The sequence below is a fragment of the Neopelma chrysocephalum genome, unplaced genomic scaffold (genome assembly GCF_003984885.1).
Source record: "Neopelma chrysocephalum unplaced genomic scaffold, ASM398488v2 Primary Assembly neopelma1_224, whole genome shotgun sequence".
NCBI lineage: Eukaryota > Metazoa > Chordata > Aves > Passeriformes > Pipridae > Neopelma > Neopelma chrysocephalum.
The window spans coordinates 35,322-52,608 of NW_020897886.1; the positions used below are offsets into that span (position 1 = coordinate 35,322).

Below are 17,287 nucleotides of genomic sequence, written 5' to 3' on the forward strand. Positions count from 1 at the left end.
CACCCCCAGGCAGTTCCTTTTGGTGACACAGAGCTGGCAAAACATGGTGTCAGGGGCAAGAGGAGCAAAGGACCAGCATCCAGCAGGGATACAGTACATCACTTACCATGAAGGCAGACGAAATGTGGAGCTACAGAGCGATGAAGTGACGGGTAAGATGTGCTAGAAAATGTGTAAAAATGGCTCCAGTGGGCTTGAGAGTGAGGAGGAAGAAGTCCCCTCAGCAAACATCACACTTCTCCCAGCAGAGTCTTCAGGATGCTCCCTGACCTCCCCTTGAGGGCACAGGCCAGGAGGGGCTGTGGACAGCTGCCACTGCAGTCTGATACTGAGTGTTGTAGGGACTGGATATACCCTCAAAAAGAGGCAAAGCCCTCAGCAGACCTGGGAGTGGAAGCTGTTCCCTGCTGTGACCCATGGCTGCCTTGCCCCTAGCTGCAGGAAATCATCCTTTCACAGAAACAACCCTCTGTGGTTCAGTACCCTTAAGGATCCATCCTGGTTCCTGAGGTGTGACAACAGCCAAGGACACAGGCAGTTACAGACCTTCACCCTCTGCTGACCTTCTGACCCTGTACAGCTCACCCAGCCCCTGCCACCACACACTGCTGTCACCATCAGCCCTGCTGCATTTCCCTGGAACACCACACACGCTGTGCTCTCCTGCCTAAAGGGAAGCACCATCAAATCCAGTTGCTCCTTGCACCTCTCCACCAAGGAAACAACCGGGGAATGACAATAATGCAATGAGAGTGTTGACACAAGGAGAGGAAGGGGCAGAACCGTGTGTCTGTGTGTTTGGACCAGGTCCAGCCACTTTGTGCCCAAGCTCCTGACATCCTTCCTGGAGCAGAGGAGCAGTCAGGCCTAACCAGGGCAAAGGTGATACTGGGGAGAAGTTTTAGGGCACCCTGCATGCCATGCTTCCCCAGGGAGGTCACCCTGCCCCACTGACTGCAGGCTGCCCACCCTTCCCAGCACAGGAACCAGCTCCCCATCCTCTTCTTCACCAGCTGCAGTCAGGATGTGAAACACCCGCCTGTCCCCCACCCCTGTTTTCCAGCAAGTGCAAGGAATATTTACCACCCAGAACCACCAACAGAATTATGGCTGGATGTCTTTAATGTTCAAGATACATCACGGTGACCTGAGGAAGAACCAGTAGTAGGAACTGCTCAAACCACCTGTTTGGGTAGGAGCTAGAGAGGTGCTCCCTAGTGCCCACTGCTTCCCATGGACACCTCCAGCTTTTCCAGCCTGGAAAAGAATGTTTTCTGACAAACTTTGTCAGAAGAGCCACCTCTGATCTTTCCAGTGATTTGGTTTACAGCACGACAATGAGCATGAAAACACATCAGCATGTGCCAGAGCCACAACTCTGGAGACTTTCCCTCTGTAACTCATGAACGTTGGGCTCCTGCTTTTCCCACACTGATGCTTCAGTACTGTAATGCCACACAGAGGGATGGATTGACAACCACGAGAGGACCCTGGAAAGCTCTCTCTGCCCCTGGGCTGAATTTATTCCAAGCACGCAGCAACCTCTGGAGTCTGCGGCTGGAAGTGGCACAAGACGCTCCAGAACAGGCAGAGAGCAATCCTAGACAGCAGGACATGGTGTTTCCTGCTGTGCCACCGCCTCAGGCTCTGATCAGGATCACAGAAATCCACAGTGGAAAACACAGGGAATTTCCTTTTAACATTCTTGTGCTGGGACAAAACATGACCCAGGCTCTGGGTTATAAGATAACGAGGGCTGGGCTCCTGCACACCCCACACAAAGTCTTTGGCACACTCAGGTCACTGCTGTGAAGCTTCTCTCCCTCCAGGCAGCAGCAGCACAGCACAGGTGAAACCATCACAACAAGGAGAGAGAGAAGCTTCTGAGAGATCTTCAGTTCTTAAAACACTTCAATATTTAAATAGGCAAGTACTCTCATGTGCAAATGATGCTCAGATATGTGTATAACAGCTAATGGCACTTGGTGCTCCCAGCTGCACCCCTCCCAAAGGCCTCAGAGGGAGGGGCTTGTGCAAAGTTCCTGGCAGGCCCTAGACAGGACAGAGAACTTCAGACATGGAAGTGTTTTGGGGAGCACTTCCAAACAATGTCACACACTGAGCAGGACGTGAGCCACCAGAGACCCAGGTTTCATCCTTCCAGGCCAAGTCTGAAGCCAACACTTCTGTACTCACCACCCTGAGCAGGGTCAGACAAGGGCAGTGATGCAGTTTGGATATCAACATTCCTAAAATCCCACAGAGGTGTAGTACCAGCAGGTGTGACAGCACAGAGGTGGCAGGTCTGGGATTAGCAGAAACTGCAGAGCCACACGTGAGCACGGGTGAGCGCAGCCCTGAACACACACAGCACACACCACCTCTGACAGCCTTTAATCTCTGCTGCAGCTCACAACAGGCACCTGGGGCACACCAAGGTCACACAGTTGTGCCAAAGGAGGGGACACGCCCCAGTCCAACGTCTAGGAGCCATGTTTACCTGGCAGGCCCTGTGTCTGCAGGTGGTATCAGCTGAGGGGGCACATCAGAGCCCGTGGGGCTCTCGTACCACCTCTGCAAGGTCACGCTGGTGACACAGCACAGGCTGTGGAGCAGAGCCCACAGAGGGTATCCAGAGGTCACACCAATGCCACATCCTGTGCCGGCCAGGGGCACTCTGTATCTGAAGGTCACACTGGCAGAGGAGCCAGGTCACAGCCCACGGAGTCCGCTGGTCATGTATCGTCCCTAGAGGTCACATCGGCAGAGTGAAATGTCACAGCCCGACAGCAGACACACGGTGTTTGCCAACTGTAGGTGCAGGGGGCACCCCCAGCCCTCTGCCAAGCCCCCTGGTGAGACCGGGGAGCTGGGGCGCCCCGCTGTCACTTGAGGCCGTAGATGATGGCAACACCCATGAGAAAGATGAGCCCCAGGGACAGGTTGGAGAGAGCCCTGAGGCGCCCCTGCTCCGCGGCCTCCTCCCGGCGGAGGCGCAGCTGCTCCCGCCGCGCCCGCAGCAGCTGCTCCCGCTCCAGCTGCTCCCCGTAGTGCGCTCGGTAGAAGGCGTCGAAGTTGAAGGGCGGCGGGATGGGCCCGGTGCGGGCGGCGGGGGCGCGGGGCGGCGACGGGGCGGCGCTGGCGCCGGGCGGGCGGCCCGCGGGCCGGGGGGCATCGCGCAGCTCCTCGGCGCTGAGCAGCCCGCGGTCGTACTTGCGGCGGAGCGCGGCGCTGCCCAGCACCCGGTAGGCCTCGCTGACGGCGGCGAAGCGCGCGGCGGCGGCCGCGCTGCCGGCGTTGCGGTCGGGGTGGTAGCGGAACGACTGCTCGTAGTACGCCGTCTTGATCTGCGCCGCCGTGGCCGTGCGCGGCACGCCCAGCACCTCGTAGAGGTCGCGGCGCGGTCGCGGGGCCCCGGAGCCGCCGGTGTGCGCGGAGCGGGAGGGCGGCGCCGGCGGCGGCAGCGGCGGGGCCGCGGCGAGGAGGAGCCGCCGCAGCCGCCCGAGCGCCGCCGGCTCCATTGGGGCCTCTCAGCGCCCGCCCGCCGCCGCCATCGTGGCCGCCGCGGCGCGCGGCACTGACGTCACGGGGGGGCACGGCCGGGGGGCGGTGATGTCACTCGGAGGCGTGCCCGGCTGGACGGTGACGTCACGCAGATGCATGACCGGCGAGACGGTGGCGTCACGCGGGATGAGCAGCGAGGTAGTGACGTCACGGAGACGAATAACCAGCTAGGCGGTGACGTCACGCGAAGGCATGAGCAACGAAGCAGTGACGTCAGGCGGCGGCGCGGCGCGCGGCAGTGACGTCACGAGGAGGCGGCAGCATGGCGGGCAGCGGGCGCCGGCCCGAGCACCGCGGGCCCCCCGAGCTGGTGAGCGGCGGGACTGGAGGGGAGGAGCGGGGAGGGAACCGAGCCCTTTCCGGGGCTCCCTCCGGGGTCCCCCCCGGGGTCCTGGGCCTCACCGCCCCCGCCGCTCTCTCGTTGCAGTTCTACGACGAGGCCGAGGCGCGCAAATACACGCAGAAGTACGGCGGGACCGGGGCTGCGGTGCCGGCAGGGGCCCATGGTGGTCCGGGCAGGGGGGTCTCGTCATGGGGCGGACACCGTGGCTGGGGGGAATCGGGCCTGGATCCTGCTGGGGTCGGGAGGGCCCGGCCCTGCCGTGAGGCATTGGCGGGGTGGGAGGGGAGGGCGCGGGAGGGGATCACATCCTGCCATGAGAGGGTGCGAGGGGGTGTCGCTTGTCGCCCGTGCTCTCTCCCTGTCTCGCAGCTCGCGGGTGGTGGAGATCCAGTCGCAGATGTCGGAGCGCGCCGTGGAGCTGCTGGGGCTGCCCGAGGACCGGCCGTGCCTCCTGCTGGACGTGGGGTGAGCGGGGCTCTGCAGTGGCACACACCGAGCGCCTGGGGCCGGGGGGGTGGGAGGGGTGTGTTGTGGTGGGTGTCTCTTGTGAGCTGAAAAAAGGGACAGGCTGCTGCAGCGCTGTGTCTGGCCAGCAGCACCCTCAGACCAGCCCGGTGAACTCTGCGCTTTCCCCGCTCCTCCCTCCAGCTGCGGGTCAGGGCTGAGTGGGGATTACATCTCTGAGGAGGGGCACTACTGGATTGGCATGGACATCAGCCCTGCCATGCTGGGTGAGCAGACCCTCCTCCCCTGGCACACCCACCTCGCCTCAGAGGTCCCTGAAGGCGGGAGCTGGTTGCCTGAACCATACTCTGTTCTCTGCAGATGTGGCTGTGGAGAGGGAGGTGGAAGGAGACCTGCTCCTGGCAGACGTGGGTCACGGCATTCCCTTCAGGCCTGGCATGTTTGACGGCTGTATCAGGTGAGTCTGTGCCCATAACTGAGCTCTCCTGGTGCTCCACAGAACTGCACAGCACATGTGGTGCATGTCTGGTGCATCACAGGTGGGCAGCACTGCCCTTGTCACCTGCTCTTTGCTCCCTGTGCTACTTCGCTCCATCACTCTGGGGCAAACCTCCAAGATTTTGGATGTAGAGGCAGCAGCTCCTGGCAGCTGTTTCTCAAGCACCTTTTGTGCTGGTGAGTTTGGAATTTTGTTGAAGGAAATAAAATTGAGGATATGGTCAGGAGGGCTGAGACCTGCACCAAGGAGGAGAACAAAGTGTGTCTGTAGCGTTGCTCAGCAAGGTCGGTCCCTGGATCAAAGGTTTGGTGGTTGGTTTTGGGATGGAGGGGACAGAAGCACTTTTCTGCTTAGAGAATAGCTCAGGAAGGTGCTGGGAAGGAGCAGGGACTGTCCATTGCTGATCCAAAAGCTCTGGTTTGGATTGCTCATTGGGAAAACCTCCTTGGCCAGGCAAGGGTCACAACTGAGCTCTTGAATTATTATCAGAAGCTGTAGTGATAGGATAAGGAGTGATGGGTCCAAACTGAAGGAGAGGAAATTGAGGTGACATATACAGCAGGAATTCTTCCCTGTGAGGGTGGGGAGGCCCTGGCACAAGTTGCCCAGAGAAGCTGTGGCTGCCCCATCCCTGGAATTGTCCAAGGCCAGGTTGGATGGGGCTTGGAGCAACCTGATCCGGTGGCAGGTGTCCCTGCCCATGACAGGGGCTGGAATGATCTTACTCTCAATGGTCCCTTCCAACCCAAACCATTCCATGATCCCAAGATTTTAGCACCTGGCTTAAAGGGAATGCTTGGTGACGCTTTTGGCCTTGAATAACTACTGCACGTTGTTGGGATTTGGCGTAGTGAGTCTCCAGAGGGGTTTGTGTAACTGCAAAACAGAAGGCAAAGCTACATGAAGGAAATAAAATAATTTCCCTGAGGCCCAGCACATGGTTGATGCTGGAATTCAGCTCAAAGGGAGGTGACAGGCTCTGGGAAGGAACTGATGACTCAGTGTCCTGAGGGGGGTCTTGTTTTGCTCCTCAGTATTTCCGCAGTGCAGTGGCTCTGTAACGCTGACAAGAAATCACACAGCCCCCCCAAACGCCTCTACAGATTCTTCTCCACCCTTTACACTGCCCTGGTAAGTGCCACACTCTCCCTGCCAGGCCTCTCCTGCTCTTACCTCCTTGCTCATGCCTTTTAGCAAGATATTTTAAGTCAGGTGTTTTAAGTAAATGCTGCTCTGAGGCAGGACTGGCAGGAGCACCCACTGCCTTCTGTGATCCCTCTTGGCTCACTGGCTCTGGGAGCCTTGCCATGGAGGTTTTGGGGAGGTGGGAGCTCGTGTGTGGGGCAGGGATGGGGTGACCAGAGGGGTTGTCTGCACTGACACAGGTTTGTGACCAGCTTTATTTCCTGTAGGCCCGAGGATCCCGAGCTGTGCTGCAGCTGTACCCCGAGAACTCAGAGCAGGTACAGGCCATCAGTCAGCGAGGAAGGGGTGTGGGTGCTGTTTGGGGCTCTGAGTGCATCGTGTTCCTCCACATCAGCTCTGTGTCTCTGTCCTTCCTGCCATCTGGAAGGCTCCTTGAGAGCTCAGAGAAATAACCTGTAAGGAGAACACCCTGTGCAATTTCTGTTGCTTTGTAGATTGTCTTGAGCTGAGCCTTAAAATCAAAGAAGGTGGCAGGACACCATCTGAACCTGCTATCCTGGATTTTCTCCTATGTGTCTGGGCTGTAGTCACCAGCACTGCACTGTAACTCCCCAGGACTGGAAAATCCAGCCCAGTATCCCTTTCCAAGAGAGTTAACCCAGAGTAGACTGAGGAGCAGGGAGAACCAAACAAAGGCAGGGAACTGGTGGCTGGATGCATCTGGGGGATGCACAGTCAGCTGTGGTCCTCTCAGAGGTATCCTGGGCATTCCTGAGGGATCACTGCTAATTAATTTTTGCACGTGCTTCTCTTTCTAGTTGGAGCTCATCACAGCCCAAGCCATGAGAGCTGGATTTACTGGGGGAATGGTGGTCGATTACCCAAACAGTGCCAAAGCCAAGAAGTGAGTCCTGGGTCTCTATGGGTGTGGTTGGGCTGAGGCTTGGGTTTAGCAGTGATTTTTCTTTTTTTCTCAAGCTATTCTCTCTCTTATGATAGAGTCCTAGACAGAGGTTACAGCTTAAATCTGATTCTCTTATAAACCATCCCAGTCTTGCTTGGAACTGAGACCCACATGCTGAATCCCACCTTCATGCTCTTTATTCTTGTTCTTTCAGGTTCTTCCTTTGTCTCTTTGTCGGGGCATCTGGCATGTTGCCAAAGGTGAGGAGCTCCAGGAGGCAGCAGAGCTGCTGTCCTGGCTGCTGGGTGATGTGGAAGAGCTGTGGGCAGAGTGGGAGCCAGGTAGCTCTGCATGGGCAGATGTGACTTCATGTATACATTTGCTGCCAGTCACCAAGCCCTTCTCTCATAGAATCATGGAATGGTTTGGCTTGGGAGGGACTTCAGCTCATTCCACCCCCCTGCCATGGGCAGGGACACCTTTCACTATCCCAGGTTGCTCCAAGCCTTGTCCAACCTGGCCTTGGACACTTCCAGGGATGAGGCAGCCACAGCTTCCATGGGCAACCTGTGCCAGGGCCTCACCACCCTCCACAGGGAAGAATTTCTTCCCAGTATCCAATCTAGCCCTGCCTTCTTTCAGTTTAAAACTATTCCCCTGACTTGTGCTTTCTTTGGTACAATTTCTGGAAGACCAGTTTGTTCCTGCTCCACTCCTTCCCTTTGCAAATCCCTGTGTTCCCCTTAATTCCGATGGTATGGCTGTCAGCTGTGTCTGCTCCAGAGGAGAGCACAACTTCCCAGTTTTGCTTTCCAGGGCCTTGGTACAGAGTGTGCTGATGAAGAGTTGCACCAGGCAAAGTTCACCAACGAGAGGTATCGTATGGGGGTGAAGCTGCAGGTTCTCCTCAGCAAGGAGTGGGAAAAGCTGGGTTTTACTGGGGACCACAGCGCTGCTGTGTGAGACGTGACGGGAGGGGAGGGACTGGGAGGACCCTTGGCAGCCCAGTTGGGCACTGCTTTATCTTCCCCAAGGGCCCAGACACAGGGAACAGAACTGGTTAGTTTGGAGGGCTCTGCCATGAGGCTGTTGGTGCTTTCTGTCCAGCACTGGGCTCTCCAGCTGGGATCAGTGGTGTGGAAGTGGGAATATTTACAGGGATGGTGATGCCAAGCATGGAGGCAGGCTGCCTTGCCTGAATCCTGGTGTTCCCTTTTTCCTGTTGTCCAGTTCTTTGCTTGGCTCTGCTTAGCTGTGACCTGAGGGGTTTCTCCTGCTGTCCAGGTCTCCTCCCATGGCAGTGGTGCAGGGAGGAGCCCCTCTTGCAGCCAGTGGGAGAGACAGAGAATAAAAACCAGAGGAAAGTCGTCGTGGCTGCCAGGAGCTTGTGGCTGCCATGTTTTCCTACCTCTTACACTGGTGTTCTCTGTTCACTTAGTCCAAGGGGTACCTGGTCTTGGAGAGCAGTAGCAGTACTGGGAAATTTTTGGGAAGCCAGAGACTTTGCCTTGTTTGGAGTAGGGCAGACAAGGGGAAGGTGGTTGTGCTTGAGTCCGTAATCCCCCGAGATCCCAGAGCCCAGCATGCTGCTGGTGTGTCAGGTATGGCACAGGGGGCCTGCTGCAGTCTGTAAAGGGTTGATATCCCTCAGCTCAGAGCCTGGGCTGGAAGCAACCTTCTTCCCCAGCTTTCTGGAGTTGGACCATTTGGCATCTGCCCCATCTGCTGTCTGAGCTTCTCATCCGGGGCTGGTGGGAGGGGAACTCGCTGCTTTTGTGACCCAGTTCTGGGTGACAATCCTTTGGGGCAGAGAACTGTGCCCCCACACCTCAGTTCCTCTCCAGCTGCTGTCTGCTTTCTCTGTAGGACACGGTTCAAGAACATCAAGGGCAAGTCTGTGAAGAAAAGCCGGGACTGGATCCTGGAGAAGAAGGAGCGTAGACGACGACAGGGAAAGTGAGTTCAGCTGAGGCTGGTCTGGCCTGCTGTCACCTGTCCAAACTCCTGCCCCAACCCCTCTCCCTTCCCCTCCCAGGTGACCTGTGGGTGGTGCTGAGCTGCTCCCTGCTTTTCCCCACAGGGAGGTGCGAGCAGACACGAAATACACGGGTCGGAAGCGCCGCCCTCGCTTCTGAATTGCTCTGGACGCCGCTGCTGTGGAAGGTGGCATGTGGGTGCCTCCAGCGAGCCTCCTGTGGATGGCACAGGTGGGCACTCCACGCCTGGAACTTGCTGGGACACGTCATTGTGGCTCTTGATGGTGTAAACTGGCTCAGGTGCTGCCCAACAGCCAACTGCAAAGCTTCCAGCCCTGCTTGCCTGCTGAAGGTGGAGTGGCAGACAGTGCTCTGGCCACTTGGTGTCTGCGATGCTGTCACTTACCTTCCTGAGTGCAGCAAGCCAGCTGAGCTCCAGGTCAGCCAGGACATGATATCCAGCCTCCTCACTAAAGAGTCAACGAGTTGGAGGTGTTTGGTCTCCTGTGTCCTGCTTCTGTGCTGGGGAGTACTGAGGTGGGAATATGGCACCTAGTTCCCTGCCAGCTTCCCCTCTGCAGGCAGGGAGTCAGGCACTGTAAAGCTGTGGATCCCATGAGGGCAAAGCTTCCTCCTAGCAGAAGTGTTATTCCTGGGGGCATTGCTCCCGAGGGTGCTTGGCATCCTGTTTGCTTTAATGCTCCCAGGGTACTGGGGCTGGCTGTACCCCGTCACCTCTTCCCTTCCCCTGAAACAGAAAGGTGCCAGCCAGAGCTTTACAGTTACAAATGTTTATTCTACATAAAAATTCCACAAAATGGGAAGCTGTTTTGCACCCAAAGCTTTTGGAGAAGAAAGGGAGGCTAGCAGGGAGGGAAAAGGGGGAAGGAGAAAAGAGGCAACATACAGTGTCATCCAGCCCAGTGAGACAGAGCAAGCCAGGGTCAAGATCCACATAGAAAACAAGGACACTTAGCTCACAGTACAGCAACAGTACAACTCCACGGGGGGCTCGGAAAGCCTTCAAGTACATTAATTACAAAAAAAACCAATCCCCAGTTCGAGTGCAAGCTGTGCGTGCCCCACACTGCTCGTGGAATACTGCATCGACACGCTCCCGGCGCGGGGAGGGCAGGTGGCACTTGGAACAGAGGTGGTGGAACCCAAAGGACAAGCGGGCGGAGGTTGGGGGCTGGAAAGAAAAAAGTGAAATGTCTTCCCAAAGCACAACCACACTTGGTGATTTGGTCTGTACATGCAACAACAGGTAGGTAAAAAGGAACTGAACGGGGCTTCCCGTAGTGCAGGGGTAATTATTGCACCAAAACACCCTCCCCTCACAGCGAGGACAGTGTGAGCCTGCCTGTGGGGCAGCAGTGGCAGCCTGCTCCTCGCCTCCCTCGCCTCGGAGCCTGGCTGTGCCACGGCCTGCAGGATCCCAGCAAAGTGCCTGCGGCCCAGACTGGCCCCGCCCGGCTCCTGCTGCTGGGGGGCTGCTGGCAGTGGTGGTGCCAACAAGGAAGGAGCAAGGGCCAGAATTCCTCTTGTGCCTTGACAGGGGTGCCACAGCCCTGATGTCAGGTGAGCATGTGCCACAAAAGCCGCTGCTTGGAAGAAAAACAAAAGTCACCTTGTGCTAGCAGTGGGCATAGCTGCAGGGCGGGAGCTTGCGAGGAGGATTTTCCTGCCTGCCCAGTGTTATTGCTTCCCGGAGGAGGGGCCCGAGGCTCTCGCTGGCCCGGCAGAGCGAGCGCAGGCGGCCGTGGCAGGGAGCTGCATGGGGGCAGGAGCACGGGCACTCAGCATTGCCTCCAGCTCCCTTGCCTGCAGCCAGACATGTCCCCCCAGAGCAGGGACCTTGCCCGTGCCTCCCTCCTGCCCCTGCCTGCGCTGTCCCGGTGCCCCAAGCCCTTCGGCCCACGCAGGCTGCAGTGCTGGAGCTCACATCCATTGGTGCAGGACCGTGAAAGGGGGCTCTGGCCTTGGATGTTCCCGTGGCCGCACCCCAAGGGGCTTGGGCTGGGCAGTGTGGGGGACCAGGCTGGACTCGCTTCCCAAGGGCGGCTGGATGCAACCAGGAGCTGTACAGTGGGACCTCGGGTGACAGTGGCAGGGAAGGAGCCGTGTCAGGGCTGCTGCTGGGCAGGGCTGGCCCTGGGGGACGCAGTGCTGTGTGGTTACAGCCACTGCCTTCCCCTCGCACCCATGGGCACCACACAACCAGTGCCTGAGCCACAGCACCCCGCCAGCTGCTGGAGCAGCCCTGCCCCGACCCCGGTGGGAGCAGGGAGGTGACACTGCCCGTGGCTGGAATACTGGCTGCTGTCAAGTGCCCCTTTTCTGCTACCAGCACCTGGGCTCACAGCCCTGTCCCAGTGCATGGCAGTGAGCCTGGCCTCAAGTGCCTCCCCTGCTTGGGGCTCCTCTGGGGTGCTTTGGCATGTGCACGGGCCAGCCGGAGCCCTGGGCCCTCTGGAGGAAGATGAGGGCAGAGCCCTGTCCCCGGCCCCAGGGAAATGGGCAGTGGCAGCACAGGACCCCTCTGAGCTGCCAGCAGGACCCCAGAGCAGCTGCATCCATCTCCTGGGCATGGCAGAGGTGCTCCCACAGCACCCCACCGAAGGCAGGTGCCTCACGGGATGGCCAAGCAGAAGGGCGCTGTGCCAGGGGCAGGGGGGTGCCAGGAGGTGGCAAAGAGGCAGTCAGGCACTGGCCTGCTCAGGAGCTGGTTGGATACAGGTGGAGGAAGGCTGCTACCCCTCACTTGCAGGGGAGTGGATGCAGCAAGGGCTTCTCCTGGGACCACAACAGGAGAGAGCCCAACTACCTCCAACCCCTGGCCTGTGTGGAGAAGCCAGAATGGAGCAGGCAGGTGCTGCCAGGGGCTGTGGGCATCAGTGCCAGCCCCAAATCCCAGCAATAAAGCCCAGGCCTTGGGGCAGCGGGAACCAGGACCACTGTGTGCCAGGGCTGAGAGCAGAATGATGAGGCTCCGGTGCAGGGCGAGCAGACAGCAAAACTCACCGGCTGTAAACTACCTGTGCCATCCTGCCCTGCCAGGCCAGCAACCAGGTGCAGCACAGGTCCCCACATGGCCTGTCCCTGTCCCCAGGCAAGTGTGATGGCCCCAAGCAGCAGCTGCTTATCCCACCCACACTGCTCCATCAGGCACCCACCGCCCAACAGCAGCACATCCAGCCCCTGGCACCTGCACCAGAGCGAGGGCTCTCCTGGGGAGGGGACAGCCCTGCCACTGGCGGAGTGACAGGGACGGAGCCCCAGAGCCAGGCACAGCCACGGGACAGGTAGGGCCGGGCAGAGCACACCCCTGGGGAAGGACCCCGGAGAGAAGCAGCCCAAGGGAAGGTGTTCGCAAGCACAGACGCAGCTGACAGATATGAGAGCTCTGGCTAGAGGTGATGAGGAAGCTGGGGAGGTTGACTGGGCACTGTGCTCCCTAAGACCCTTAACACCTGCCTCCTGTCCCTCCTCATCCTCAGCTGTCTCTAACACAGACTGCCCAGCACAGGAGGAGCAGCAGCGCCACAAGGGCGCCTCTGTCCCCACCCGGTCCCAGCCAGCCACCCGGGCTGGAGCAGTGATGAGAGCTCGGGTTCCCCACTCCAGGGTCCCCCTCGTGCCCATCACCGTCCCGCGCCCCCCGCCTGCGCCCCGGGGCCGGCGCTCCCTCCACACAGACGCACCGCACCGCACACACAGCGTCACAAACAACCATGCATTAGAAACTGAAATGCTGCTGGGAGGCTCCGGGGCTGCGTGGGTCGCTCCGGTGTGGCTGCAGCCCCATGGCACGCGCGGCTCCGTCCATCGCACACAAACAGTCCCGTGGGGTGAGTTTAGCCGAAAATGCCGCCGAAGGTGGAGGCGATGACGATGCCCAGGATCACGCAGCAGATTATGATCATGATCTTCTTCTGCTCAGGTGTCCCGGTGGTGGCAGGGAGAGAGGGGAGAGGGGATGGTGAGTGTTGGGACAGGATGCACCCAGGAGCCAAGGCTGCAGTCTGCCCTTGTTCCCCTTTGCCCCTGGTGGGCTCTGAGCAGCATCTTGGGAGCCAGAGGGGCTCTGGCTGCCCTGGGCAGGGATGAGCACCCCAGCTCCTACTTCAGCCCTGGGCTGGCCAAGCTGAGCTGGTGGCCCCTGGGTTTCTGTCTTGATACAGGACCGTGTTGGGAGCGGGACAGGCAGCTGGCACTGTGCTCAGTGTCTGAGCTGGACCATGCCTTTTCTCTACTTTTTTTTGGCAAGAGGCATGGCTCTCACAGCAGGCCTGGCCCAGGGGATCCACCCTGTCCCTTTTCCTCTCCCCAGGCAGCAGGCCTGCCCCATGGCTCACTGTCAGCTTTCATGCAGCCTGTCCTGGGAGCTCCGCCTCAGCCGTGCCACCCACAGGCCATGGGCTGCAGACAGTGGTGTGGGGTAACACAGTGCCCAGGCACTTGTGAGGCTGTGCCACCCTGCCCGGGGCAGGCAGAGGGGCAGGCAGGCTGCCAGCAGAGCCCTGCCCCAGGACAGAGGTGTCAGCAGTGCAGGCAGGGGCAGACAAGCCCCAGACAGAGCTGTGACTCACCCGTCTGGCTTTGCTCTGGTACTTCACCGCTTTTTTGGTGTCAGACACAGCCCTCTCCACGTAGTCCACCGAGTGCTCCACGTTGTACTCGATGCGGTCAATCATCTCTCCCTGCAGGGCGAGGACACAGCCCACGCGCCCGCGCGTGTGCCGGCGTGAGCTCCTTCCTGCTCCGCTGCTCCCCGGCACCGGGTGGGCGCTGCCCTGCCCGGCAGCCCTGCGTGGAGAGAGTGACTGTCAGCTGCCCGTGGGCTCTGGGTGCTCTGGGGTGCCCTGGGGTGGGAGCTCAGGACGGCGTGCCCTGTCCCAGAGGACCTCTGTGCACGTCCCAGCAGGGAGACAAGCAAGGGAGAGGGTTGAGGCGGTTCCCAGCCCAGTCCTGGCCTGGTGGCCACCCTGTCCAATATCTCAGGTGACATCAAAGCCACAACAGGGTCTACACAGACACCGCACCGCATGCCACAGAAAGCAGAGGCTGGGCAGGGAGCAAGGACATCCCCAGCAGTGCCACAGGGAATCCTCACGAAACCATGCACATGCAGGGACCACCACTCCAATCCACACAAGCGCTGCTGTGCTCCCTCCTCCAGGGGCAGGCTGGAGGTGTGGGCTCCTGTGGATGTGGGGACATGGGCTGGGGTGAGCTCCCGCAGCCTGTCCACCTCCTTTGACCCCATCCTGACTGTGCAGGGAAGCAGCCAAGTCCTGCAGCAGCTGGACAGGGCTGGCAGGGGCCAGTAGCTCGAAGCCCAGTGCCCTCCTGCATGGCATGGAGGTAACTGGAGCCGCAGAGCTGGGGGCTCATGGCCAGCAGGTCTGCAATGCCCGTTTCTCAACCTAATGCTGGAGAGCATGGGGAGGACAAGCCTTGAAGCCCAGGGTTGCTGTGGTGTTACCCCCCAAGCACTGATTCCACCAGCTGTTCCTTGCCTTACCTAAAGGTGCTGCTTTCCTTCCCACCTGTGCTATTCCTGGGGCAGAGCAGAGCTGCCAGCCCTGCTGCCAGCCTGGCATCCCTCTGCTCCCAGTGCTGGCAGCTTGGAACCTCTCACCCCACAGGGCAAGGCAGGGTGCTGGCACTGACCAGCCCTTAGAGCAGGGCAGGGAACAACAAACCCCACACATCTGTCATGCAGGAGCAGCCATGCAGAGCAGAGCATGCAGCACCACGGGGCTCGGCCAGTGGGCCTTTACCTGCCACTGATGTCTCCTCGGGCCGTGGCAGCATGGCGGGCAAGAAGGGGGGTTAGCACAGACACCGGAGCACGTGCCTGGCTGAAGGGCCATGTGCCGTGGGCTGGCGGCACCTCGAGCTCACCCATCTGGGCCCGATGCTCAGGGGAGATGACGAAATCTCCCCCTGCGTGGCAGCCACCCACTGCCCTCCTCCAGAGCCCATCACCAAACCTCCCACCCCAGGCACGCAGCACCCCTGGCTGTGGGGTGCGGGGCGGGTGCCTCCGGCCCTGGGGAGCCCAGCTCAGCCCCACTGGGAGCCATGTCGGTCTTAGATGTGGTTTTTCCCTTCAGCACCCACCCAGGCAAGGGACCACTGTCCCCCAACCTCCCCACCCACCGCAGGGACCCCCATCACCTTCCAGCTCCCCCAGGTGAGTGGCCCCTGGGCCGCAGCGTCTCCGTACCTGGCTCTCCACCAGCATGGCCATGTCCATGAACATGTCGTGCAGCTCCCGGATGCTGTTCTCCAGTTTGATGATCTCGCTGTGCCGTGTCTCGATCTCATTCAGTGCCTGCTTGGTGATGTTTGAATCCATGATGATCTGCAAAGGAGACAAAGCAGTTGAGCACCATGCCGAGCCCCAGCTCAGACGCTGGGATTGGGGGCACCAAGAGAGGGACGAGAAGGAGCTCCAGAGCCCCTCCAACAACTCCAGCCAGGTAGTCTGCAGCAGGAAGCCAGGATGCAGGCTCTGCTCCAACAGCATCCTCAGGCCACACCCGAGCCTCTAGGGCCCCCTCCAGTACTGTGGTCACTGCGGCAGCACATCCACCTGCCCTGGGATAACGGGGCTGGCTCGGCTGCTTACCCCGGAGGAGAAGATGGCCGGGTTGCCGCTCTCCAGCATGTCCTCCAGCTCCTCGCTGGTGGTGGTCCTGCCAGCTGCAATGACACAACACGGGTCAGGGGGAGTCTTCTGTCCCCACCAGGAGTCACATAGTCCCACCACAGGGCTCTGCTGGTTCCTTGGCATTTCCCATGAGTGCAATGGAGCAAAGCTTCCAGCCCCAAGAGCACACCGGGCAGATCAAGGGGCTGCCCTCTCACTGCCCAACTTTGACACCCCTCTTTTTAAGGGGACTGAGCTGCCAGCTTGGCTCAGCTCACCCAGGAAAGCCCATCTGTTTCTCCTGCTCATGCTGCTCGTTCCTGCTGGGCAGCCAGCAGCATCCAGCTGGTGGTTGTGAAGGAGGAAGGATGGGGAGCAGCAAGCCACAAGCAGGAATGCTCTTGGCAAACCCCATCCTAGGCCAGTTCAAGGCCACGAGGACAACGGGCTCAGCTGGGCTGCCCAAGTTTTGGCCCTGCTGCTGTGTAACAGAAGCCAGGCTCTGTCCTTCCCCCTGTGGCACAGCCCTCCGTGTCCCTGGGATGGGACCTCCATGGCTCCTACAGGAGCAATTCATCCCCACGGACATGCTCCACACTGCTACAGAGCAGAGGGATGCTGATCACTCCATGGATGGCACTGATCCCCACATCAACTGCGGTGTGTTCCTCAGGCTAACAGCCACGTGGGACATGTGGAATTACACCTGAACAGATGGAGATGCTGGGCAAGGCACTGGGGCTGCCCAGTGGGATGGGCAGATGAGCAGGTCACCTGCAGAGAGGGCAGGTGACACTTCACCAGTGCGATGAGGAGCAAATGGGGCAGTTGGGCAGGAGGAGCTCATGAAGTGACTTCACCAAGCCCAATGAACCCAAAACCAGGAGGGCAGGGCTGGGGTCTGGTGCAGTGCTCCCCTGTGCCACGCTGCCTGCAGCCAGTCATTCTGAAAGGGACAACAGCATCCTCCAGGATGAGTCCAGGGCACCTCGGAGTGCAGGAATGGCACAGATTCACAGGCACAGGTAGCCTCCTGTGTGAGGCTGGGCTTGACAGCTACTACCTGTTCATTCCCCCAAACCCCTGAGAAGCTGCTATTTTGTGTCACAAGAACAACCTGAGCCCTGTCTGTGCCCCGTGGGAGCTCAGAGCTGCATATGAGGGCTGAGCTCTGCCATTGTATGCTCAGGGCTCAGGATCTCAGAATCTCAGGATCAATCACCCTCCCCACCTTCCCCAGCTCCGGGAAGGATCCACAGCCAGTTTCCAGCCACCATTACACATTTTGGGGTGACAGAGCATCACTACCACCAAGGGTGACCCACGACACCTCCTTGCCAGCCCTTCCTACCTGTTGGCTCCTCACTCTGGGCTGACACTGCCTTGCTTCCAGGAAGGGAGAACAAGGGCTCAAGTAGCACAAATTTACAAACCCTCCTGTTGATGTGCCCAGCTCTGAGCAGTCACTGCCTGATGACGAGGAGAAGCATGCCAGGTGGGCTACTCGCTCTGCCCAGTGCAGGCCCTGGAGACAGCCCCGAGGGCAAGTGGTGGGCTCAGCTCTAGGGGATGCCACGTCTCCCATGGGCAGAGGTGGGATAGGATGCAGGATACATGTTCTCTTCCTGTCTCTCACCACCTCCTCACTGCCTCATTCCCCTAATGCAGAGCACAGGGCTGGTAACAGCTGTGTCGAGGTGAAGGACGAGAGCAAAGACATCACATGGAT

At 59.5% G+C, this 17,287-nt stretch overlaps 3 protein-coding genes across 3 annotated transcripts in view; 1 reads left to right on the forward strand and 2 right to left on the reverse strand.

Moving 5' to 3' along the window:
• Positions 1 to 1,104: 1,104 nt before the first annotated feature.
• DNAJC30 (DnaJ heat shock protein family (Hsp40) member C30) lies at positions 1,105 to 3,584 on the reverse strand. Its single transcript, XM_027703290.1, has one exon. It carries the CDS (start codon positions 3,519 to 3,521, stop codon positions 2,886 to 2,888), a length of 636 nt encoding a protein of 211 aa, XP_027559091.1. The 5' UTR covers positions 3,522 to 3,584; the 3' UTR covers positions 1,105 to 2,885.
• A 126-nt stretch (positions 3,585 to 3,710) lies between these two features.
• On the forward strand, positions 3,711 to 9,394 carry BUD23 (BUD23, rRNA methyltransferase and ribosome maturation factor). Its single transcript, XM_027703289.1, has 12 exons — positions 3,711 to 3,874; positions 3,992 to 4,029; positions 4,277 to 4,372; positions 4,556 to 4,638; positions 4,733 to 4,829; positions 5,906 to 6,002; positions 6,284 to 6,334; positions 6,836 to 6,921; positions 7,136 to 7,181; positions 7,738 to 7,796; positions 8,788 to 8,877; positions 9,002 to 9,394. The coding sequence occupies exons 1-12, from the start codon at positions 3,827 to 3,829 to the stop codon at positions 9,054 to 9,056; spliced, it is 846 nt and encodes a 281-aa protein (XP_027559090.1). The 5' UTR covers positions 3,711 to 3,826; the 3' UTR covers positions 9,057 to 9,394.
• A 278-nt stretch (positions 9,395 to 9,672) lies between these two features.
• STX1A (syntaxin 1A) overlaps positions 9,673 to 17,287 on the reverse strand; it is a 65,782-nt gene continuing 58,167 nt past the window's right edge. Inside the window, exons 7-10 of the mRNA XM_027703288.1 lie at positions 15,538 to 15,611; positions 15,133 to 15,270; positions 13,490 to 13,600; positions 9,673 to 12,832 (exon numbers count right to left, since the gene is read on the reverse strand). Coding sequence (XP_027559089.1) covers positions 12,755 to 12,832; positions 13,490 to 13,600; positions 15,133 to 15,270; positions 15,538 to 15,611 — 401 coding nt within the window. The 3' untranslated portion in view covers positions 9,673 to 12,754. The remainder of the gene's footprint in view (positions 12,833 to 13,489; positions 13,601 to 15,132; positions 15,271 to 15,537; positions 15,612 to 17,287) is intronic.

What these genes read in the sequence shown, in the direction of transcription:
- DNAJC30 (XM_027703290.1), bottom strand. Translation starts at nt 3,521, where the DNA reads ATGGAGCCGGCGGCGCTCGGGCGGCTGCGGCGGCTCCTCCTCGCCGCG.
- BUD23 (XM_027703289.1), top strand. Translation starts at nt 3,827, where the DNA reads ATGGCGGGCAGCGGGCGCCGGCCCGAGCACCGCGGGCCCCCCGAGCTG. An exon ending in CATCAGCCCTGCCATGCTGG is followed by an intron (nt 4,639 to 4,732) that starts GTGAGCAGACCC and finishes TGTTCTCTGCAG; the next exon opens with ATGTGGCTGTGGAGAGGGAG. An exon ending in ATGTTTGACGGCTGTATCAG is followed by an intron (nt 4,830 to 5,905) that starts GTGAGTCTGTGC and finishes TTTGCTCCTCAG; the next exon opens with TATTTCCGCAGTGCAGTGGC.